General features: G+C 40.6%; 1 protein-coding gene across 2 annotated transcripts in view; it reads left to right on the top strand.

Annotated features, from left to right (window-relative positions):
- The first annotated feature begins 6,733 nt into the window (after positions 1–6,733).
- E2F7 (E2F transcription factor 7) overlaps positions 6,734–26,327 on the top strand; it is a 42,370-nt gene continuing 22,776 nt past the window's right edge. The window contains exons 1-4 of one of the 2 annotated variants that reach the window (XM_028829739.2): positions 6,734–7,616; positions 8,325–8,417; positions 16,887–17,162; positions 22,265–22,433. In XM_028829739.2, coding sequence (XP_028685572.2) covers positions 8,325–8,417; positions 16,887–17,162; positions 22,265–22,433 — 538 coding nt within the window. In that variant the 5' untranslated portion in view covers positions 6,734–7,616. The remainder of the gene's footprint in view (positions 7,617–8,324; positions 8,418–16,886; positions 17,163–22,264; positions 22,434–26,327) is intronic. The other variant, XM_001083107.5, reaches the window with a different exon arrangement.

The raw sequence follows: 26,327 nt of genomic DNA, 5'->3' as shown, positions 1-26,327 counted from the left end.
CTTACAAGGGATGTAAAGGACCTCTTCAAGGAGAACTACAAACCACTGCTCAGTGAAATAAAAGAGGACACAAACAAATGGAAGAACATACCATGCTCATGGATAGGAAGAATCAATATCGTGAAAATGGCCATACTGCCCAAGGTAATTTATAGATTCAATGCCATCCCCATCAAGCTACCAATGAGTTTCTTCACAGAATTGGAAAAAACTGCTTTAAAGTTCATATGGAACCAAAAAAGAGCCCGCATCTCCAAGACAATCCTAAGTCAAAAGAACAAAGCTGGAGGCATCACGCTACCTGACTTCAAACTATACTACAAGGCTACAGTAACCAAAACAGCATGGTACTGGTACCAAAACAGAGATATAGACCAATGGAACAGAACAGAGTCCTCAGAAATAATACCACACATCTACAGCCATCTGATCTTTGACAAACCTGAGAGAAACAAGAAATGGGGAAAAGATTCCCTATTTAATAAATGGTGCTGGGAAAATTGGCTAGCCATAAGTAGAAAGCTGAAACTGGATCCTTTCCTTACTCCTTATACGAAAATTAATTCAAGATGGATTAGAGACTTAAATGTTAGACCTAATACCATAAAAACCCTAGAGGAAAACCTAGGTAGTACCATTCAGGACATAGGCATGGGCAAAGACTTCATGTCTAAAACACCAAAAGCAACGGCAGCAAAAGCCAAAATTGACAAATGGGATCTCATTAAACTAAAGAGCTTCTGCACAGCAAAAGAAACTACCATCAGAGTGAACAGGCAACCTACAGAATGGGAGAAAATTTTTGCAATCTACTCATCTGACAAAGGGCTAATATCCAGAACCTACAAAGAACTCAGACAAATTTACAAGAAAAAAACAAACAACCCCATCAAAAAGTGGGCAAAGGATATGAACAGACATTTCTCAAAAGAAGACATTCATACAGCCAACAGACACATGAAAAAATGTTCATCATCACTGGCCATGAGAGAAATGCAAATCAAAACCACAATGAGATACCATCTCACACCAGTTAGAATGGCGATCATTAAAAAGTCAGGAAACAACAGGTGCTGGAGAGGATGTGGAGAAATAGGAACACTTTTACACTGTTGGTGGGATTGTAAACTAGTTCAACCATTATGGAAAACAGTATGGCGATTCCTCAAGGATCTAGAACTAGATGTACCATATGACCCAGCCATCCCATTACTGGGTATATACCCAAAGGATTATAAATTATGCTGCTATAAAGACACATGCACACGTATGTTTATTGCAGCACTATTCACAATAGCAAAGACTTGGAATCAACCCAAATGTCCATCAGTGACAGATTGGATTAAGAAAATGTGGCACATATACACCGTGGAATACTATGCAGCCATCAAAAAGGATGAGTTTGCGTCCTTTGTAGGGACATGGATGCAGCTGGAAACCATCATTCTTAGCAAACTATCACAAGAACAGAAAACCAAACACCGCATGTTCTCACTCATAGGTGGGAACTGAACAATGAGATCACTTGGACTCAGGAAGGGGAACATCACACACAGGGGCCTATCATGGGAGGGGGGAGGGGGGAGGGATTGCATTGGGAGTTATACCTGATGTAAATGATGAGTTGATGGGTGCAGCACACCAACATGGCACAAGTATACATATGTAACAAACCTGCACGTTATGCACATGTACCCTACAACTTAAAGTATAATAATAATAAATAAATTAAAAAAAAAAAATTTTCAGGCAAATATCCCTGATGAACATCGATGCAAAAATCCTCAATAAAATACTAGCAAACCGAATCCAGCAGCACATCAAAAAGCTTATCCGCCACAATCAAGTCAGCTTCATCCGTGGGATGCAAGCCTGGTTCAACATACGCAAATCAATAAACGTAATTCATCACATAAACAGAACCAATGAAAAAACCACATGATTATCTCCATAGATGCAGAAAAGGTCTTCGATAAAATTCAACAGCCCTTCATGCTAAAAACTCTCAATAATCTAGGTATTGATGGAACATATCTCAAAATAATAAGAGCTATTTATGACAAACCCACAGCCAATATCGTACTGAATGGGCAAAAACTGGAAGCATTCCCTCTGAAAACCGGCACAAGACAAGGACGCCCTCTCTCACCACTCCTATTCAACATAGTATTGGAAGTTCTGGCCAGGGCAATCAGGCAAGAGAAAGAAATAAAGGGTATTCAAATAGAAAGAGAAGTGAAATTGTCTCTGTTTGCAGATGACGTGATTGTATATTTAGAAAACCCCGTCGTCTTGGCCCAAAATCTCCTTAAGCCGATAAGCAACTTCAGCCAAATCTCAGGATACAAAATCAATATGCAAAAATCACAAGCATTCCTGTACACCAATAACAGACAAATAGACGGCCAAATCATGAGTGAACTCCCATTCACAATTGCTACAAAGAGAATACAATACCTAGGAATCCAACTTACAAGACATGTGAAGGACCTCCTCAAGGAGAACTACAAACCACTCCTCAAAGAAATAAGAGGGGATACAAACAAATGAAATAACATTCCCTGCTCTTGGACAGGAAGAATCAATATCATGAAAATGGCCATACTGCCCAAAGTAATTTATAGATTCAATGCTATCCCCATCAAGCTACCATTGATTTCCTTCACAGAATTGGAAAAAACTACTTTAAATTTCATGTGGAACCAAAAAGAACCCAAGACAATCCTAAGTAAAAGAACAAAGCTGGAGGTATCACGCTACTTGACTTCAAACTATACTACAATGTTACAGTGACCAAAACAGCATGGTACTGGTACCAAAACAGATATATAGACCAATGGAACAGAACAGAGGCCTGAGAAATAATGCTACACATCTACAACCATCTGATCTTTGACAAACCTGACAAAAGCAAGCAATGGCGAAAGGTTTCCCTATTTAATAAATGGTGTTAGGAAAACTGGCTAGCCATATGCAGAAAACTGAAACTGGACCCCTTTCTTATACCTTATACAAAAATTAACTCAAGATGGATTAAAGACTTAAACATAAGACCTAAAATCATAAAAACCCTAGAAGAAAACCTAGGCAATACCATTTAGGACATATGCATGGACAAAGACTAAAATACCAAAAGCAATGGCAACAAAAGCCAACATTGACAAATAGGATCTAATTAAACTAAAGAGCTTCTGCACAGCAAAAGAAACTATCATCAGAGTGAACAGGCAACCTACAGAATGGGAGAAAATTTTTGCAATCTATCCATCTGACAATGGACTAATATCCAAAATCTACAAGGAAATTAAACAAATTTACAAGAAAAAAAAACAAACAACCCCATCAAAAAGTGGGTGAAGGATATGAACAGACACTTCTCAAAAGAAGACATTTATGTGGCCAACTAACATATGAAAAAAAGCTCATCATCTCTGGTCATTAGAGAAATGCAAATCAAAACTACAGTGAGATACCATCTCATTCCAGTTAGAATGGCAATCATTAAAAAGTCAGGAAACAACAAATGCTGGAGAGGATATGGAGAAATAGGGAAACTTTTACACTGTTAGTGGGAGTGTAAATTAGTTCAACCATTGTGGAAGACAGTGTGGTGATTCATCAAGGATCTAGAACCAGAAATACCATTTGACCCAGCAATCCCATTACTGGGTATATACCCAAAGGATTATAAATCATTCTACCATAAAGACACATGCACACCTTTGTTTATTGCAGCATTGTTTACAATAGCAAAGACTTGGAACCAATCCAAATGCCCATCAATAATAGAAAATGTGGCACATATACACCATGAAATACTATGGAGCCAAAAAAAGGATGAGTTCACGTACTTTGCCGGGAGATGGATGAAGCTGAAAACCATCATTCTCAGCAAACTAATACAGGAACAGAAAACCAAACACTGCATGTTCTCACTCATAAGTGGGAGTTGAACAATGAGAGCACATGGATACAGGGAGGGGAACATCACCCCCTGGGTCAGTCAGGGGTGGGAGGCAAGGGGAGGGGTAGCATTAGGAGAAATAGCTAATGTAGATGACGGGTTGATGGGTGCAGCAAACCACCAGGGCATGTGTATACCTATGTAACAAACCTGCATGTTCTGTACATGCATCCCAGAACTTAAGTATAATTTAAATATATACACATATACACGTATATAAATATATATGTATATATATACACACACATATAGAGAGAGAGAGAAAAAAATATAGCCCCAAATTCTTTGACACTTCTCCCGTTGAGAGTGAGGTATATGTCTTCTCCCCTTGAATATGGGTGGATCTTTGACTGCTTCCTCCCAAAAACTGTAGTGGAATTGATGCTATCATTTCTCAGGCTACATCACAAAAGGTGATACTATTTCCACTTTGCTACATGGCATGTTCATTTTGGATCCCAGGAGCCACCCTGGAAGAAGTCCAACTATCTTGAGCTGCCATGCTGTAAGGAGGACCAGGCCATATGGAGAGGTCACATGTCGAGACTCTTCTTGATACTCCAGCCTAATTCTCAGCCAACATCAGTGTTAACTGAATCAGCGAGAGATTGACAGGTTATGTATGCATTCTGGGACTTAAAAACATCAATATAAAACATCAATATAAGTGTGTCGGAATAATGTCTCTGAATTTGTCCATCAAATATTTATTTTCCAGTTTTCCTCCAAATCTAAGATAACTCCTATAATCAATGAAATTATAAGTGCCTGAAGTGATGTATCCAACTGAGTTTTTTTTTTTGTAACTTGAATAGCGGCTACATTTGTATCAAAATTGAAAAAGTACTTTTACTCTGAAAATGCTAGGAAAAGTTCTGCACCATTAAACTGTCTAACCTCAAAGAAACCATCAATAGTATTTTGAAATATCAGAGAAATGAATGGACTTTAATAATTTGAATGTTGGTCTAGAAGGCTGACTGGTGGGCTTCAAAAAGGTGTGTTCATGTCCTAATCCCCAGAACCCATGAAGGAACATGACTCTGGAAAGAGGATCTTCCCAGATGCAATTAAATTGAAGATCTCAAGATGAGATCATCCTGGACTATCCAGGTAGGACCTAATTTCAGTGACAGGTATCCTCATAGGAGACACATGGGAGAGACTTAACAGACAAAAGAGAAAGCAACGTAACCATGGAGGTAGAGATTGGAGTGAGGCTGCCACAAGTCAAGGATTGTTAACAGCCACCAGAAACAGGAAGAAGAAAAGGATAAGAGCCCCTGGAGTGTAGCCCTGGGAACACCTTAACTTTCCAGAAATGTGAGAGAATAAATCCCTGTCCTCATAAGCCAGTTGTGGTAATTTGTTACAACAGCATTAGAAAATGAATACCGTTGGGAAAAGTATTTCCTTATCTACTTCCTGTTTCCATATATGTGCAAAATTTAATAAGTTGCAATTTTTTATTCTTTAAACGTCTCATTAGGCTTCTACCTACAAAAGAGTTTTCAGTTCAAAATGTTATTCCTATAAAAATGTCAGATTTTTATTACTATTGTTTCTTTTGTTTAATGTTTTGCACACTTTTCTCTTTTCAGTGTATGACCTAGCAGTGATTTTTTTTTTTTTTAAGGCTCTATTTGCCAGCAATCTAGAGTACGAAGTGAAGGACGTGATTGAGCAGTCTGAATTCTGCTGAGAGTTCATTTAAAATATATGTATTTGAGGCCGTGCGCAGTGTCTCACACCTGTAATCCCAGCACTTTGGGAGGTGGAGGCAGGCGGATCACCTGAGGTCAGGAGTTCAAGACCAGCCTGGCCAACACAGTGGAACCCCGTCTCTACTGAAAATACAAAAAATAGCCGGGCGTGGTGGAGCACGGCTGTAATCCCAGCTACTCGGGAGGCTGAGACAGAGAATCGCTTGAACCCAGGAGGTGGAGGTTTCAGTGAGCCGAGATCTTGCCACTACACTCCAGCCTGGGTGACAGCACGAGACTCCATCTCCAAAAATAAAATAAAAATATTTGGAGGATAAGTGGTGAAGAGTGGAGCCTTGGTACAGAAAGGAAAATGATACCTTTGCTGTAAAGTATATGGGGTGTAGGGAAATGTCTGTACATTTAAGAATGTCTGATGCTTTAAGGCTGTCTCACATTTCAGTTGAGGGATATCCTACAAAATACTTGACCGATACAACTCAAAAATGTCCAGGTGTCAAAAATGAGGAAAGTATGAGAAACTGTCATAGCCAAAAGGAGCCTACAGAGACATGGGAACTAAAGGTAATGTGGTATCCTGAACAGAAAAAAAAAAGGCATTAGGAAAAAATTAAGGAAATCTGAATAAAGTAATGACTTTAGCTCAGAAGAATCTACCAATATTAGTTCATTAATTTCAAAAAATATTCTATACTAACACAAAATGTTAATAGTGGGTGAAATTGGGTGCTGAATATACGGGTATTCTTGGTACTATCTCAATTTTTCTGTAAATTGAAAACTTCTAAACAATAAAGTCTATTTTGTAAAAAAAATCTATCACTACCAACATTCATATTTTAAACAAGAAACTGTAGGATGAAAGAAGTGAAACAGTTAATACAAATCAGGGGTGTTGAGGAAATTTTCTAGACTGTCGCCCAGAATGCTAGTCCCTATTGCAAAGAATTACTTTTTTACATAAAGCTTTTTCCCTCCTAATTATTTGCAATGTGCCGAAAAGGGAACACCAAAAAACATTTCCGGATTTGCCACACACACACACACACACACAAACTTCTGGTTTGGCTTCCAGTCTAGTCTCCAGGGCTAACTGGCGTGCCATCTGCTCACAGCAGAGCGGTAACCATGGTTCATGTGTCACACCAGCGTGCGGTGTTAGGAAGTTTGCCCCGGCAAGTCTGGACAACTCCGCTTCCGCACAGGTTGCTGAGGGCGGGTGGGGATGGCGGCAGCAGCAGCATCCAGAGGGTGTAGATCGTTCTTCCAAACCCCATCTGCTTTCCTCTCCTCTGGCTGTGCCCGGGGTCCCCGGGCGCGGCAAGCCTTGGGGACGTGCGCGGGTCTTCTATACATAACAAAAGAGCCCTCCTCCTCCTCCTCTTCCTTCTCCCGCCGCCCCGCGCCGCCCCGCGCCGCCCCCACCTTGGCTTCCCGCGGCCGCCCGGGCCCGCGTCCCCAGCAGGAATTGGCTCCCAGGCCCGAGGTTTCCAGGTACCCGGAAGGGGGAGGGGGCCGAGGCGGCAACAATTGGGCGGGTGAGGGCAAAACGCGCGACTCGGAGCGCCAAGACTCCGAGGGGTGGTGAGCCCGGGCCGTGCCGCCACACGATTGGCCGGGGCCACCCCGCCGGCCGCCGCTAATTGGTGGATTCTCAAATTCGGTCTCAAGGCGCCAGAGGAGGTGTTTTAGCGGGGACTACGATCCAGGCTGGAGTCGCGCTCGGCGGGTCTGAGCGCTGGCGCTGTCGGGACGCCGCGGGGTCCCCGCCAGTCCAGGGCACTCGGCGCGGGGATCTGCGCACCTAGCTCTCCCTTCCCGATGCCGCCGCCCGGCTGCTGATCGCCGCACCACCTTCCCTCATCGGCTTGGGTCGGTGGAGGTCCCTGCAGAGGCAGGAAGCCTCCTTCGGAAAGCAGTGGTAAGCGGTAAGCGTGTGGCCCCAGCGCTGGTGGGGAGGCGGGAATTGGGATACGGGGACCCCTCCCGCCCCGGCTGCCAACCTGCCACCCCTCACGTCCCCCGGCTGGCGAGGGCTCGAGATGTTTCTGCCGGGGGACCCGGTGCGCAGAGGGTGTGCCGGGTGCAGCTCTCCCTCCAGCCCGGCAGTAGAGGGAATTTGCCCTTCCCCACAACTTGGGGCTTTCATTGGAGGAGTTTATTTGGGGGATCTGCTCGGAGGCCCGGGAAGGGGCTACGCTCAGCGCTGAGTGGGTTTGGTCTGGCGATCGGGTTTCCTTCCCCCTGATTCAAAACCCCTCAAAGCCGAATTCCTCTCAGTTCTTTGCGCCAAAATTAACTGACCTGGGAGACCCTGTACTTTCTGACAGATTTGCCCAACACCCTTCCGACTTGGTAACTTTATTTTGCCGTCTAGCTTTTCATAAAGAAGTACTGTTTTTGTAGATTTTTTTTCTTCCCAGATTTTCAGTATTACTAAGCACACTTTAGGTGTTTGAGTTTGTTCGTGTGTTTTAGAAAGTTAAGGGTGGCTACAACTCCTGGAAATGCCCAGGATGTGCTTAGGCAAGGGGGAGTTTCATACTGACAAACAAGTAACACATATGTAGATATTTTTGTTTGAGGAAAAGGTACCTAATTGCAAAATCATTTTCTAGTGTAATTGTGCATTACAGATGGAGGTAAATTGTTTAACACTAAAAGACCTGATCAGCCCCAGGCAGCCCAGACTGGATTTTGCAATTGAAGATGGGGAAAATGCACAAAAGGTGAGCTAACATAAACACCTTAGTTTCTAACATATTAAGGATGGTGATGTTGAATTCAATTAAGTGTTCCAACATGCCATTTGTATTTGTATTTAAGCATAGTAAGTAATATTGATAAACATTATAGAAACATTCTTTTTTAAAAAATAGAGCGATCCAAACCATTATTGTTGCAATTCTACTCTCAGATATAGTGGGAAAAATAGGTGAGGTTACATGTAATGTTGTAACCAATTTATATCCGTCAAAAATATGCTGGCTACAGCAATCAAAGTTTATAATATAGTTGTCAAGGGTGGTGTAGCTAATGCTCTGTAGGAATGCTAAGCCTCAGTTCCCAGGAAAATAGACCTTTGTAGGCATAAATGCTGGATTATTAAAGTGCTGTGAAATGTCTTCATACCGATGAACTAGCTCCCAGAGACTGTTCCATTCACCCAAGAGTAGACCAGTGCCTCCCATATAGGGAGATAAAGTGGCTGAACTCATCAGTATATTCTGAATGTTTTACCATACTATTGCTAGTTTTGCACTGAGCCATTCCCTCACATTTTGCACTCCTTGTGATTTGTAAGACCAAGGTGTTGTTTTCAAGAAACATTACAAAGAAACTGGCCATAACAATGTCTCAGCTATCTGAGCACTTTTAGGCAGAGGCAAATAGAAATAACAAAACAAGTTTTAGAAACTTTGAATATAAATCTGTGAGTAGCAACTTGGGCATTGAACTTCTCTGAGCTCCTGGTCTTATTTTTAGGCTTAGCATCAACAGTGAAACTCCTTGGTTGCAAAGCAACCCATGCTCATATGAGCCTTTAAAGAATACTTGATAATTGTTAATTTAGGATAGATGCGAAATTGTATGCTCCCCCATGTAGGGATTTTTTTGTCCAGCATTTTGATTTATTTTTATTAGGTAAAGAAATACAGTAGTCCCCCTTATCCACAGGGAATGTGTTCCAAGACCTGCGGTGAGTACCTGAAACTGTGGATAATAGTGAACCGGATTGCCATTAGTTGGAACACATTTCTGCTTATTCTGTTTATGTTTTCCACCCCCAAATTTAGTGCCTTTTCCATCTTAACTAAGCACTTATGTACCATGGCTATAACTTTTGCAGTTTGGGGTATGACAGCAAAACTAGCATGAATTTCTTTTTCATTCTTTACAAGTTCACAGATAGGAAATTCTTACAGTAGATCTTAGCAACCTCGGTGTACGATTTTTTTCTTTCCTTAAGTCAAGAACGTTCACCTTTTCACTTAAAAGAAGCACTTTATCGCTTCCCTTTGGCATATCCAAATGGCCAGCATCACTACTCTTGTGCTTTGGAGCCATTATGAAGTCAAATAAGAGTTACTCGAACATGAGCACTGCAATACCATGACGGCCAGCCTGATAACACAGTGGCTGCTAAGTGACTAATGAACGAGCAGGTAGTGTCTACAGTGCAAATACGGTGGACAAAGGGGTGAGTCACATCCCAAGCAGGACGGAGCAGGATGACGCGAGAGTTCATTACACAGAACTGCACACAGTCTAAAACTCATGAATTGTTTATTTCTGGAATTTTCCATGTGATATTTTTGGACCACAGTTGGCCACTGGAAGTGAAATCACAGATAAAGCGAAGATTATTTAAAGTGGCTTTTTTTTTTTTTTTTTTTTTTTTTATCTAAGTCATGAGGGTAGAAATGCCCAGACTTAAAGTGTATATTCAGAGTTTTGACTTTGAGAGTTTTAGAGCAAAACTTTGTGTTCCTTTCCAATTTGGATGGTTCAGCCTTGAAAAAATATATATCTGTACATTTATATAAAGTCTAAGTTAGTGCTTTGCTTCTCTTCCTCTGGGTCAATGACTTATCAAGTACCTTCAACAGGGACCCTTCTCCTCTAGCATCAGAAAGTGCTACTGTGTCCAGTTGAACTTTCACATTCTAATGTGTGTGGGAAAAAAAACTCAAGTGACTTAAAGAGATTGAGAAAGCAGTGAAAATGTTTGAAATAACATTTATAAGCAGGGATTATGTCACCTCAAATAGAAGGCAAGAGATGAGAACAGTGTGCTTTCATAGAGTTACTAGGAGGGGCTTCTGTCTCTCGTTTTCATGCTGCTATGAAGTAAAGGAAGGATGCTTTCTAGGGATAATGAAAACATGGGGTTTAAGAGCCAAGGGGTCCTGGGTTTGATTTCCTGCTTTGCCATTTGTTAGCTATGTGACCTAAAACAAATATACTTACAAGGTCTTTCAACAAATATTTTTGTTCCAGATGCTGGGGATATGGTGATTTAATGAGTTTCCTAATCTCCCTAAGTCCATTTTTTTCTTCCATGAATTGGAATTAATATATAATACTCCCCACATTGAGTTTTTGTAAAGCACCCATAGGCACATAGCCTTCACACTGTTTGGAATTAGACTGATAGCCTAAAGATGAGCATGATGTCCACCCTGCCCTCAGTTACCAGGGAGACTTTCAGGGGCCCAAATGTAAAACTATACTGTGATTTGGTAAGTGCTATACTAGGAGTAGGAACAAATTACCTGGGCAGAAAGAAGAGGAGGAAATAAATTCATGGGAAGTTCAGAGAGAGTTAAAACGCTTCACAGAGGAAGGGACATTTGGGCTAAGCATTAGTGGATGAGGAAGCTCAACCTCCAAGAAAGCAAGAGTGAACGAGATGGACATTTTAGGCAGAAGAAACAGCATGAGGTATGAGCATTCAAAAACTGTTCAAGAAATCAAGAGTGACTGGAAGCTAGTGGTGCTGAGTTGTTCCTTCTTGGAATCTCTCTGGGGAATACCTGGAGTGGTGTCTTGCTGGATCAGCAGTCATTTAGAGGATTTCTTTCTTGGCCATTTGCCCTTTGGTCAGGGTCTGAAAGTACTGTATTATGCATGCACCTTCTTAGTAGTCATGGAGAAATTTTTCTTTAAAACATAAAGGAGTTTCCGGCTTCATTATCCAAAGTTACTATGCCTCTTACCTGTTTACAATGCACCTGAGACAACAAAAGTAGAAAACAGGTAGTCTGGGGCAAAGAGGCTAGGAGAGCTTTGTGAAGGAGCTAGCACTTGAGCTGTGGCTGGAAGGAAGGAATACTGAGTCTCAGGCAAGTAGAAAGGAGGGGAGCTAGTGAAGAAGTGGAAATGAGCATGGCATATTTGGGGACAATGCCCAAACTTAATGGACATGGGTGTTCTTTGAAGGTCATTCATCTCTTTTGGGAGCGGGTGAGAAGGAAGGTGAGTTCGGTTTAGAATATGTTTGTAGCTGTGTGATTTATAGGTAAATAAATATGTGCAGAAAGCAGCAGGTAGCCTGATTTTGGAATTCAGGAAAGGTCATAATCAAGTCCGAACAGGAATTGTCAGCATACAGGCTGATTTTAAAGCTCTATACATGGGAGTGGCAAATAGTGAGAGAGCAGCAAAGGGTTGTGTGTGGACTCTTGCGGTTTGGTTTGTAAGAGTGAAAATAGAAGGAGGCTGAGAAGGCACAGCCAGAAGTATGAGAAGAACCAGGAGAGAAAGAAACAGTGGAATCTCATAAGTTAAGGGCTGAGAGTTCTATAGAGCAAAGAATAGTCAACAGTCTTAACTGCTGCAGTGAGGTCAAGTAAGATATTTTGCCATTGACTTGATCTGGCAAGTGAGAGGTGACCTAAGTAAGACCAGTGGATCAGAACAGACTGGTAGTTTGAGGAACCCCTAGGAGGTAGGCAGAGAAAACCCTCAGTGGGGATTGCTTCTAGAAAGTGTGCTCTGGAAAGAAGGAGAGTTGTTGGACCATAGCTAGAAGGAGACACTTTCTAACATGTAGTCGTTGCAATGAGACTTAAATAGTAGACAGAATTTCAACAGGCAAAGCCAGTGGCATTAAAGAGGAAGTGGTGGTGTGAGTACCAGCTTTGCTGTGATAAAGTGCAGGGCAGGTCTGAGTAGCAAGGGGACTGTTTGGGCAGAATGTGGGATGTGCATGAGAGGGAACTGAAAAAGAGGTTGGCTAAATATGGCCCAGAGCTAATATATACACTTGACTGTGTATATTGTTTGAGATAACATGATCAAAGCCGTATCGGACACAGGAGCAGGACTAGAACCAAGACAACGAAGACCTTTCTGTGGCAGCACAAACCAGTTTACCTATAGTCAGTGTGCTGGTGTTATTAGTAATAATAATGAACATTTGTCTAGCACTTCACAGATGACAGAGTGCTTTGACCTTCTGAGCTCATCATCACAGCAACTCTATGGTAGGTAAGCCAAGGTGTATTACCTCTATTTATATAGAGAACTAGAGGGCCATTTGACAGGATACATTTCTCCAGACACTCTAATGGAGGGAGTGATTTCCAGGCTGTTGCAGGTTAGATTTCCTGAAGCAGATCTTACCCAGAGGTTAAGTGTGCAGGAGGTTTATTAGGAAGTACTCTTGGGATCAATGCCTATGGAAGGGACAGGAAGGCATGGAATTGGACAGAAGGATAAGTGGAGCTGCAATACTGTCACAGTGGAAGTTACCCTCTGGGGAGTTCCAGGGCAGCCATCAGAGGAGTCCAGAATTGGGGCAAGGAGGCCTGGCTTTTTTTTTTTTTTTTTTTTTTTTTTTGAGACGGAATCTTGCTCTGTCGCCCAGGCTGGAGTGCAATGGCATGACCTTGGCTCACTGCAAGCTCCGCCTCCCGGGTTCACGCCATTCTCCTGCCTCAGCCTCCAGAGTAGATGGGACTACAGGTGCCTGCCACCATGCCCGGCTAATTTTTGTTTTTGTATTTTTAGTAGAGACGGAGTTTCACCATGTTAGCCAGGATGGTCTCCATCTCCTGACCTCGTGATCCGCCCACCTTGGCCTCCCAGAGGCCTGGCTTTTATATGTCTGTGCTACTTCTGCCAGCCAGTGAGTACAGGAGAGGCTTCCCAGGAAGTGGTGTGACCTTGGACGAGTCAGCCGTCTTCAGCCAAAGCCTTCCGGTTATGGGATGACTGTTGGCATTACTTCCAGCAGCTGGGGAATGAGTCATGTCTGAAGTGATAGGGTGCATCCCAGCATCCACTCCACAGCGAGGCAGCCTTGCTAGAAAACCTTGGAGATAGACACTTTCATCTAAATTCCTCATTTTATACATACGGAAACCTGGGCCCAGAAAGAATAAACAGTTGTCCAGGATCAAAAAGATACAAACAGCTGGGACACAAATCAGGTTTCCATTGCAGTGCCCTTTCCACAGCCGTATGTGCTGTCAGCATAGCAGGACAGATAGATGGAGCAAGGTGTGACTAGATTGCAATTGACTTTCTGTCCACCTGAGACCCTAGAATACAATTGGCTTAGCATTGTTTTCTCTTGATGTAGAGGTGTAATACAATCATAACCTACCACATGACCTAACTCCCATCCTACTTTAAGTATTCGGTAAACTACAGTGAAAATATATCAAAGTGTATGAAGAAATAATCCATTCTCAATTGCTCCCTTGCTAGGGAAAAAGTAACTCTGTTGGAAGCAGTGGAGAAGGCGTGTAAATCTCTGTCCACCCAGCATGCCGGGACCACACCCTCCACCATGAGGATAGCTTTTGGAATAACTCATCAAAGCACAGTGTTCTTTGAGTACCTGCAGTGGGCAAGGCATTGTGCCAAAAATTGTGACTAACAGGACGTGTAGAACTTGCTTCCTGACCTTCTCAAGAGCACAGTCTTGTTATTGAGACAAGACACACATCCAGGAAGTTAAATAGCAATATGATGTGCTGTAGTATATTTAGCTCAAAATGCGAGTGAATGGTAATAAAGAATAGGAAAGAGGGAAAAGATAATAGCTAAGTTTTATTGAGCGCTCCCTATATTCCAGGAACTAATCTCATAACCCTTGAGATTGGTATTTTTATGAACTTCATTTTCAGTTGACAGAAATAAAGTATAGTGAGGTACAGGAACTTGCCACACTCACCCCTGCTGATATGTAAGCAGGGGCAGGTTAGCTGGATCTACATCCTGCGCATATAACTATTTCCCCATGCTGCCTCTCCCTAGGTGCTAGTGGGGATCAGTGGCTTGCTGGCTACCTTTGGTTGGAGCTGGGAAAAAGATAACTTCCTCCCGGTCTGTACCCAGGACACAAGCTCATTTTTAGATGCAGAATTTCAGAAAGTTCTGCCTTCAGCTATTTCTTGCATACCAATGATTTTACACTGAATGTGGTCATAGGTGACCTCAGGCAAGTTATTTGACTTCTCTGTGCCTCAGTTTCTTCATCTATACAATGGAAAAATATTAGTGCCTATGTCACAGGATTGGATGAGGAGTCAATACATGCAAAATACATGAAACAGGGTGTGGCACATAGTAAACAGTAATTTCCCTTGAGAGTTCACCTGTAGAAGCCTTTATCAGAATAGCACGCTAACAGGGACTTGTTAAAAGAGGTGGGTAGATGCAGCACTCTGGGCCGGGTACTTACTGTAGTATGAGAAATCGCCACTTCCACTGACTCCTCTCCTTCTGCTTACACTAGCACTGAATGTTGCCATGGCTAGCTTGCAGCTTCTGCTGATCCAAGGAGCAAGAGTTGCCTTGCCTACACAAACTCCAGTTTCTCCCAATATTTTACCTCTTCACACATTGCTCATTTATAGGAACACACTATTGTAAACCCCTGCTCAACCAAAACACAACCATTCAGTAGCTATATAGAGTGTACAGGGACAGAGTGACAGATAATTCATCTCCCTTTGTAATTATGTAAGACACTGTTGACTGCAAGGGAATACTACAGAAAGCAGTATCTTTCTGTTTTTGAATATTGAATTACCAAATTCTCATATTGAATTTTTGAAACTTTTTTAGGGGAAAGATACATTTTAATTACTTGGTAGTTCCAAAGGTGGATTCTATATACTTCGTCTTTTTTTTACAATGGGCCCATTGTTAATCTTTTCTTAGAATTATTTAAGACATTCTACCTCAAAGTGTGGTCTGGAGGCAGATACTATTCCACAAACTATCACCAGGGTGCAAAAAAGAATGAAACTTGGGAGTTAAGCACTTAAAAACCTCAGTAGTCTAGGTGTGGTGGCTCATGCCTGTAATCCTAGCACTTTGAGAGGCCAAGATGGGACGATTAGTTGAAGCCAGGAGTTTGAGATGAGCCTTGGTAACACAGTGAGACCCCAATCTCTACAAAAAATTTTAAAGGGCCAGGTATGGTGTCTCATGCCTGTAATTCTAGCACTTTGGGAAGCGGAGGCAGGAGAATCACTTGAAGCCAGAAGTTCAAGACCAGCCTGGGCAAAATGGCGAGACCCCGTCTCCACACAAAATTTTAAAAATTAGCTGGGTGCAGTGGTGTGCACTGGAAATGGTGTGCACACCACTGTACTATGCACACCACTGGAAATCCCAACACTTTGGGAGGCTGAGGTGGGAAGATCACTTGAGCCCAGGAGTTTGAGGCTGCAGTGAGCTGTGATCATGCCACTGCACTCCAGCCTGGGTGATAGAGCGAGACCCTATCTCCAAAAAATAAAATAAAGTATTGGGTGTAGTGGTGCATGTCTGTTGTCTGTGGTCCCAGCTACTCGGAAGGCTAAAGCAAGAGGATCGCACATGCCCAGGAGTTTGAGGCTATAGTGAGTCACGATCACACCACTGTACTCAGGCTGGGCAACAGAGTGAGACCCTATCTTTAAAAAAAAAAAAAGGAAGAAAAATAAACCTCAGTAGCAATTCAGTATTGCCACCATATCCGAGCTTATGATTAGTGATCTCTTGTTGAAGAAGCTGTGGGTCAGTTTGAGTGACAAACTCAAATGGCAAATCCCATCTGGTGGGAGTTGTGTTGCATATTAGTCCTATGAAGTAAGGTCACATATCAGTTAGCAGGAGTTTGGAAATCTAAAAAAACGAGTCCTTTACCATGGGTAGTTTGAGATGCACTGCTGCAGGAGAATGACATTAGAGAGCTCTCTAGGTTGACTTAAAATGTGGGATTTTGTTGGATGCTCTTCCATTAACTGGTCCTGCTACTAAGTGCTTGTATTAGCACTGGTGCACATTGAACTACAAAAGCATTGTTGCTCTTCACTAGTCAATGCAAACTTGTAAGTAGTGTTTGAAAAAAGATGACACTTAGAAACAATATGGACTCAACCGGCATTCGCCCTCATAGTTCTCATCTGTTACAAACATGCAACAGTAACAGATACGTTGTGATTTCTCTTACAGAGATACCATGAAAGATAGCTGTAAAAGGAGTAGCAGATTATAATCTACTTCTCACTGCAGCCACTCTTCGATTCCCATGATGCCTTCTACTTTTTGTTAGTCCTATCCTAATACTTTTCAGCCCTAAACATATGGTCCTATTTGTATTTTCAAGTCTTAGTGAATGGTGGGAACAAAGTGTACTCTTAGCTGATACCTGCCCTTTCTCATTCTTGCTAAAAGTCTTTTTTTTAAAATAGGAAAATATATTTGTTGATCGCTCAAGGATGGCCCCGAAGACTCCAATAAAAAATGAACCAATTGATTTATCAAAGCAAAAAAAGTTTACTCCAGAAAGAAATCCCATTACTCCAGTGAAGCTTGTTGACAGACAGCAAGTGGAACCATGGACACCCACAGCTAACCTGAAGATGCTCATTAGTGCTGCCAGCCCAGATATAAGGGACCGGGAGAAGAAAAAGGGACTATTCCGACCCATTGAAAACAAGGACGATGCATTTACAGATTCTCTACAGGTAAACAGACTGTGCTTCTCAGGAATTTTATAGAACTTAAACAATTTTACTTGATTATTAAAAAGTCATAGAACTCTCAACTTTTCAGCTCCTATTAAGCCAAAAGCAGTGGCAAACTGAATATCTTTTGATTTATAGCAGAATTCTCATTCTATCTTATTTTTCATAATGAATGCTTTCTTTTCTGTATGATAGTCCCTGGACGAGGGCTCATTTTAAAATGATAAATGATATTTAATCATTTTTATTTAATGAAGGAATTTAGATTATTTAAATGCTACTGTGAATTTTAATTTTGCCCAGATTTTAGGGATAATATTAATGTAAATAGTTTTTATTTAGGAAATTCCATTATTATATATGTTCAGTTAGTTTGGGGCTCTATTGACGTTAAGCCATCGTTAAATCACCTGTTCTGTGGGGAACCAGTGCTGTGGAATAAGCAGCATGTCTATACTTTGTTTAAAAAAAAAAAAGTCAATTATTTTCACTTCCCATCAAGCTTTTTCCTAGACTTTCTAAGAAAAGTTCTGCAGATTTCAGTATTCTTAGCCATTTTTCTCTTTTTGGCGGATTTTTCAAGCTATAAAAATTGCCAAAATGAAGTAATTGGAAAGAGAGAAAAAAGATGTCTTGAATTACAACTTGAAATTCATAGAACAAAATGAATTTAATCTGTTCTATATATTGCAGTGGTAGATTAGTGCTAGTAGTAAGAGATTCTTTCACGTAACTAAATACAAATCACACAGTAGTTCCTACGTGCTTGAAGCCAGAGGAATTTCACAATTCCTTTTTTTAAGTCTGGGCTGTTCTTTGGCTTCCTGTTTAATATTTGATGTGCAACACACAAGGAGCTGGTTTCTAAGGCCTTGGGTTCAAATCACTAGCTGGGTGAGTGGGGGATGTCACTCAGGATCTCTGCATCTCAGTTTACTCACCTGTAAAATGAGGGTCGTGGTACCTGTCCTGGTTTTATTGGGGTTCTAAAAACTAAATAAGATTAAATATGCCTTTTGTTGTCAAAGGCATATAAGTATTAGATTTTTTGTAATTTTTTTTGACAAAAATATAGCAAAGTGAAAATCAGCCAGTGGGAATTGTTAGTGACCTCTTTCACAGGGTAACATTGTTGATCTCTTACTTTGGTAGAACTAGTTGTTCTACCAAACACGCCCCTAAAACAATTAAAATTTTGGTTTCTACCCAGGCTTTATAGAGAGATTTTAGCTGATCAGTCACTAGAAATGTTCACCACCTGTAGGAAGTAAATGCCTAAAATTTTGGCGGATTTAAAACTGACTTTCTTTTAAAATTTAGGGCTTTAATATCTTTCAGCAGTGTTTCACAATTTTTGGTATAGAGGTGTTATACATCTTTTGTCAGGTTTCTCTCTAGGTTTCCAAATTTTTTGATGCCATTGCAAATTGAATTTTTTTTTTTTTTTAGTTTCAATTACCAACAGTTTGTTTCTAGTATATACAAATACAATTGATTTGTGTGTGTATGTGTATTGATCTTGTATCCAGAAAACTTATTATACTGATGCTTTTAATGTCTGATTTATTAGATCAAAGTCAAGTGTTTTAAGTAGTTTTTTTTTTTTTTCCTTTTTCTAACTTTTATTTTAAGTTCATTGGGTACATGTGCAGGTTTGTTACATGGGTAAATTGCACTTTGCGAGTGTTTGGTGTACAGATAATTTGGTCACCCAGGTAATCATCATAATATCCAATAGGTAGTTTTTCAATCCTCACCCTCCTCTCACCTTCTACCCTCAAATAGGCCCTGGTGTCTATTGTGTTCCCTTCTTTCTGTCTCGGGGTACTCAATGTTAAAACAGACTTTTAATATCTTTTTTAAACTAGTCTTTATTACCTTTTGATAGGCTATTTGATCATCTAAAAAACACTTGTCCTTTGCAGTACCTTTAACACCATGAATCTACCTGTCAGCCCAAAAATGGGTACAATGTAATTAATTTACATCTCTCTCCCCAACAGAGTAACCACTCTTCTGAATTTGTATGTATAGTCTTAGGGGACTTGCTTTTGTCAATCAACATACATCCTTAAGTTTTTGCATGTAGCTGTAGTTCTTTCATTGCTGTATGATAATCCACTGCATGACTACACCACAATTTATTCATTCTCCTGTTTGTAGCTATTTGCAGTTTAGGGCTAATACAGACTATGCTATGATATTTGTTCTTGTTTATGTCTCCTGGTGTACACACACAACAGTTTCCCTTGGATAGTGGTTCTCAAAGGGTCATCTGGGGACCTCAGTGTCCACAGACAGTTTTCAGAGAGTGAGGAGGTCAAAACTCTTTTCGTAATTATACAAAGACCTTTGCCATTTGAACTCTCATTCTCTCCCAAGTATACACTGGAGTCTTCCAGGAAGTACATGATGTGGATATTGCAACAGACTGACTACAAAAGGCAAACACAAGAATCAGTTCTCTTCTATTAATCCAGAAACTAAAGAGATTTGAAAAATAACATTTAAAATACCCCTTTCTCACAAAACATTTTAACTGCCTCAATTTTAATTTCTAACATGGTAACTATCAATAGATAACCTACATAAACAAAAAGCCCTGTGGAGTCCTCAGTAATTTTTAAGAACATAAAGGGGTCCTGTGAGCAAAATGTTTGAGAACTACTGTTTTGGGTACATACCTACTGGTGGAGGTGCTAGGTCATTAGATATGCAGATGTTCACAAGATAATGCCAAATTGCTTCCCAAAGTACTATTTGCCCCCCACCCCCCCCCCGGAAATAAATAAAATTTTAGTCATCCATATCCTCTCTGACACTTGAAATTGTCTAATTTAGTAATTTCTGCTAATCTCATGATTATATAATGTATATCTTTTTGTGATATTCATTGGCTTTTCTTTGATTACTCATGAGATTAAGCTTCTTTCCACATGTTTACTGGCCATCATGTTTTTTGCTCCTCTGTGAAATGCCTGTTTGTGTTCTTGGCCAATTTTAATTGTTTTTTTTTTTTTTTTGGTTGTTGTTGTATGGATTTGTAGGAGTTGATTATATAATGATACTAAACCTATATTATATGTGTTATGTATCTATTCTTTCAGTTCGGTAATTGTCTTTTCCCTTTATGTTATTTCTTGATGGACAAAAGTTCTTAAGTTTAATATAGTTCATTTTTTCCTTTTAAGGGTAATGTTTTTTGTGTCTGAAGAAGCTCTTCCCTATTCCAAGGTTAGAAAAATATTCTCCTTCATTTTCTTCATTTAAAATTTGCTTTACATGTTGAAATCCTTGATCCATTTGGAATTGCTTTTTGTGTATGGTGTGAGTCAAGAATACAACTTTGTTTTTCTATACGTATCATCAGTTGTCCCTGCACCATTTATTCAGGAGATCTTTCTCTTCCCCTCAGCTCGCAGTGCAACTGCTTTCATATCAAAATTCCATTTACATGTGTGTCTGTTTCTGGACTCTTCCTGTTCCATTGTCCATCCCTGCCCTAATACCCTATTGTAATAAGCACTGATAATCAGGTAAAACAGGACCCTCAGCTTATTTTTCTTCAGAGTCTGTGGGCTACTCTGGGCTGTTCTTCCATGTGTATTTCAGATTGGATTTTATTGAGATTGCATTTAATCTAGAGATTAAGAATTAACCTCCTTAAGATACTGAGTTTTCTTATCTATGAAGACAATGTATTTCACTAAATTTTAAGTATTCTTTAAAATCTAAGTTTTAGGATTTTATACAAATAGATTTTTCTTAGATTTATTTCTAAAATCCTTATCATTTTTGTTGCTATCGTAAATGATGTCTTTTCAATGTATTTGCTGTTACTGTTGTATAGGAATGCAGCTGATTTTTAAAAACATAGTATCTTGTATTCAACTACCCTGCTAAATTCTCTTACTATTTTTAATGATTTGTCTGAAATTCTTTTGAGTTTTTGTGTGAATAGTGGCATATTCTGCAGAAGGAAAGTAGCTGATTCCTTTCCAGTCCCTGTGCCTCAGTTTCTTTTTGTTGTCCTCATGCATTGACTAGGGTCTTCAATATGATATAGAAGAGAAAGTGATAATGGGCATCGTATTGTTTCCTGACTTTAAGGGAACACGTCCAAGGTTTTACAAATAGATGTTTTCATGAATACCCTTCATTGAAGAAGTTCTCTGTTATTCCTAGTTTTTTTTTATTATTGTTATTATTATACTTTAAGTTCTAGGGTACATGTGCACAGCATGCAGGTTTGTTACATATGTATACATGTGCCATGTTAGTGTGCTGCACCCATTAACTTGTCATTTACATTAGGTGTATCTCCTAATGCTATCCCTCCCCCCTCCCCCCACCCCACAACAGGCCCCGGTGTGTTATTCCTAGTTTTTTAAAGGTGTTTTTGAAAATCATGAATGACTGTTAAATTTATCAAATGTTTTTTCTGAATCTATAGAAATGATTATATGACTTTTCTCTTGAATCTGTTTGTCGAAAAGCCTTTTACTTTCTTGGGGCTTGAATGGAGCCCCTTTCAAATGTGGGTTAAGGAGACAGGATGATAGTTTAATGTATTTACAAATAAAAGGATAAGGAAGAATATGATTGGACTGCCTTCGTTCACTTTCATCAACCTTTGGTCAATTGTAAAATCTAAAGCAGTTTGGTGACAGAATGCAGACCAGTGCGTCTGAAACTTCCACGTCAAATAAAAATCACCTAGAATCTTATGAAAAGGCAGATTCTGATATAGCTGATGCCTGAGCTTCTACATCTCATAAGCTCTTGGTGATGCTGATTCCACAGGCCCAGCGAGCGCACTAGTAGCTAGACCGTAGCAACCTGTAAATGACTCGCATTTTTCATTTGTCAAACTTTTCACTAATAGACTCAGCCTCAAATTATAAAGGAGAAAAAAAAAATCAGTCCAAAGAAGACAATAGATAAAACATTCAGGGAATTAGATTAGGAAATGTATTTTAACCAGAATCTAGGATGGTGTGGATTGAGATGTCCCCCCAGTTTGCCAGTACTGGCCATTGCCGTTTCTCCATTAGGATGTTAACTGTGACATCTTCCCCCTCCCTTCTATCTGCCCTCTGTAGCTTGATGTTGTTGGGGACAGTGCTGTGGACGAATTTGAAAAGCAAAGGCCAAGCAGAAAACAGAAAAGTTTAGGACTCCTGTGCCAGAAGTTTCTAGCTCGCTATCCAAGTTATCCCTTGTCAACTGAGAAAACTACCATCTCCCTAGATGAAGTTGCTGTCAGTCTTGGTATGTATCATCAGATTACCTGGAGGCCTGTCTCCAGTTACAGTGGGAAACTGGTTTCCTTGGGCAGGCTGAAGGTTGAGGTAGTGTGGGCCCCTCAGTTGGGTGAAGACAGAGGAATAGGCAGAGCTTCCTTTGTCATTGTCAAATTTGTTTTCATTATACACAGAATTTCAGGGAGCCTCCAGGACCAAATGAGAATGCAGTCTCTTTTAACCTTAAAATATATTTTTATAATAGAGTTTCATTACAAATTAGTATCTCATATTTTAAATTCATCCTACTTCAGACAGATGCAAAACTATTTAGAAATAGCCTGCTTTTTATTTTTAATAATGCTTCCAGGAGTTCAGAACTGGTGTGATTTCAACTTTGTAAAGCAAGATTTGAGAGCAAGAGCATTATGTTTAAAGCCCTATACGATGATTGGCACAGCAAGTGGGTCAAACTAGGAAAAGGTCGTTTGGACATAACTCAAACAACTAAATCTTATAACAAAGAAGAATCCGTGTGTTCACGTGCGTGAGTGTATGATGTGAGATGGGTGTATGTGCTGGAAATATATATACACCTGCTTCAAAATAGAGACCCCTAGTGGACATTGCAGTTAGTTCCAGAATGAACGTATTGTTGACAATCGTTAAGTAAGCAGAAATCACAATGACTTGAAGGTGTCAGGGTGTCCCCTTAAAAATAGGAAGGTTTTACATACACACAAAAAAAGAAAAAGTTCTGAAGAAATCAGCTAAATAAATGATAGATTATAATTTTTAGTTTGTTTCTTAGTTCTATTTCCTCCATATTCTAGAGAAATGTGCCCAAGTAGAGGAACGTCAACTTGAATTATTCAAGCTGAAAGCTAAATAGATTTTGGTTGTTGGAAACTGAGAAGAAGAGATAGTGGGTTATGATAAGAAGACCATGGGCTGGGCTTTGGGTCACATAATGCTAGATGTGAAGCCCAGCTTTCTAATTTACAGGCTGTAAGAGCTTTAAAAAGTGAATTAACGTTTTTTGGGGTTTTTTTTGTTTTTTTGTTTTTTTGTTTTTGGTCTATAACTTAGAGACCGCAGCACCTACCTTGCAGAGACATAGCAAAGTTAGGGATGATGTTAGTAACATGCCAAAGTCAATGGCTGGCATGGAGAGCTCTTATTATGTGGAACAGTTTCTACTCAGCTCTTCCTAGAATGTCAATACCTTAGCTGCCTTGTCCATCTCTATAGGAAGAGGAAGTAGAGTGCCTATGGTTTGGGGGCCGATTTGGAGCTCAGAAGTGTAATATAGTATTCTAGGATTGGGGGCAATTAATCAAAAAAGGGAAAGTGAGCCAACTGAGCATCAAAAAATGGGGTCCCTTGCTGGCCCTGGGGTGTATCAGTTGCATTCACATGGCATTTCTAATGGGAGGGTGTATGGAATGTTATACTCTCTCAACAAGATGTGTTAACATATGAAAACAGACTGGAATAAAGAAGCAGGCAGTTTTGGGCAAGGCACTATTGACTGCTCCTGCCAGCATCTTCCAGTAGGCATGGTGAAGAGCCAGTTGAGGGCTTTTGGGTCCAGGGTCCTAGAAACTAGTCTTACAGTAATAAAGGTAAAATGACAGATTGTCTGATACCCTTCTCATTGGGGTTCATGAAGCCTACTTCCTCCATGTACCCAACTTCCATTAAGGAGTCTTGCACTGGTGTCCCTGCAGAAGACAAAGGATTAAATGTTTGAGGGCTGTGTTGCATCCCAGAGAGGACAGAAACGTGGACTCCTACTTTCGTATGACTGCAGATGGTTGTGCACACCCCATGTTATGGCTGCCTGGAGCAGAACTCTAGAGATTTTTACAACAGCTTCCCAGTGCCTCCTGATCACCCAGACCTGCTAAACAAGCATGCCATCTTTTCATGTGACATCATAAAATGGGGTCCCTTGCTGGAAGCTATTTCACTGCCGACTATCTTTTGGGGTTGAGTCTGAACTCTGTGCTACATCCCAGGTTACAGACTGCAAGACTGTATTTTACTGAGGATGTGCAGAGCATTCAAATTGCATTGTTTTCCAGATTCCAGTGCTATGTAGATTTGACACTGGATATCATGGGTAACAGTTTAGAGAACTGGGAGTGACTTGATAGCACAGCCTAGGAAACTATTTTTCTGGACTGAGAATTCTTAGTAAGTCCCACCAGCAACTAAGGGAAGCATAGCAAAAATTAGTAAATCCTTGACCATATAACTAATGCCATGATTGGGGTTAATAGAATGACTTCAATACAAAAGAAAAAGAAGACTGAATGCAGGGAAAACCGTTCTGACAGAGCAAGCCCCCAGAGTAATCTACGGGTCTTGAGACCTGTGAAATGGAACTTTTTAGTGCACCAGCCAGTGGATGGTTAAGCTCAGTTCAGATGAAAGAGGTAAGGGATTGTGCAGACAGGCAGCTGTCATGTTGGTTTTCACCAAAAGCACCTACTAAGCAACCACTATGCATCCTGAGAATCATCTGGATGGTCAGAAACTTCTTTTATTTTCCCTTCTTGGGATGTCTAGCCACTAGATGGAGACTTAACAGCTTGTCGTCAGATATCAACTAACAAAACAGCCAGGCATATGGCTGGCCCTGGGGTGTCAGTTGCGGTCACATGACATTTATAATGGGAAGGTTTATATAATGTTATGCTGTAAACAAGATGTGTTAATACATGAAAACAGACTGGAATAAAGAAGCAGACAGTTCTGGACAAGGGGCTGCTGCCTGCTCCTGCCAGCACCTTCCAGCACCTTCCAGCAGGCATCTGGCACCGAAGCCTGAGCTTGTGAGGGTAACAAGCCTTTCAGGGTCATGAGCTGAAATGTTCTGATTGACTGTGAAATGCTTCTTCATGCATGTGATAGAACTTCCTCTCAGCTCTGGAGTTCTCATTGTAATTTGGTATATTTCTCATGTTAAATTTTTGAAGGGCCAACAGCTACATTCAGAGTCTGCCCTGATTATATAACAGCTCCTGGCAAATGAAAGAAGGCATCTTTGTAGCTGGGCTGGTTTTCTGCAAGATGCCTGGAGGCTTTTGCTATAAGCCCAAGGGCCTGTTAGATAACAGAATGAATCACAGACATGAGATTTAAAACATCTGTTTCTACTATGACCTCTCATGCTAGCAGGGATTTTAGGTATAACCAATGTCATGCCAAAAGTAATGACAAAAGTATTTATTTAAAATTAACACCTACTGGGGACTCTACAGTTACAGTTAGATTTCATCCTCATTATTATATAAGATAAATACAAAAACACAAAAAGGTTAAGTAACTTCCCAGGATCACTCAGCTACTAAGGGATTTATCAGGGATTCAAATGTAGGCAGCCTGACCCCAGAGCCCCCGACCTTAACCACTATAAGTATTTTTGCTAGGTGTAATGGGCAGCTTATAATCCTAGCTGCCTTGGGAGTGTTGGGAAAGTGAGTAGTGAGCTGCCGAGCCTCGTGGTCAGCTTGTACTGGAGTCTCTGTGCTTCACTTTTGGGCTGTTTGCCAGGTTATGGTGAATGAGAACACAGAGAATTGTCAATAGCCATGATGAACAAAAGGAGACTCCCATGTTGTTCCAACCCCAGCTCTGGCTTCCTTCAGCAATATGAGAAGGGTATTCAAGCCCTTGACACCTGCATTTCCAGTTCAAAATAGAAAACATAATATTTGCATCCATTTTCCTTACTGGTCCATTGAGAGCGTTATCAAGGTAATATTTTTATATCATTGGAACTTCATGAAAGGATAGATAGTATTGTCTAATGGGGAAGTGTCAGTTATTGGACACAGTTGATTTTATAGTCTGCAAAATTAGGAGTACAAGTCACAGTCAACCATCCATTCATCAAGTGTCCATTAGGCACACT

Source organism: Macaca mulatta, chromosome 11 (assembly GCF_049350105.2).
Source record: "Macaca mulatta isolate MMU2019108-1 chromosome 11, T2T-MMU8v2.0, whole genome shotgun sequence".
Classification (NCBI taxonomy): Eukaryota; Metazoa; Chordata; class Mammalia; order Primates; family Cercopithecidae; genus Macaca; species Macaca mulatta.
The sequence above is the reverse complement of the archived record's forward strand: the minus strand, read 5'-3'. Positions and strand labels throughout refer to the sequence as shown.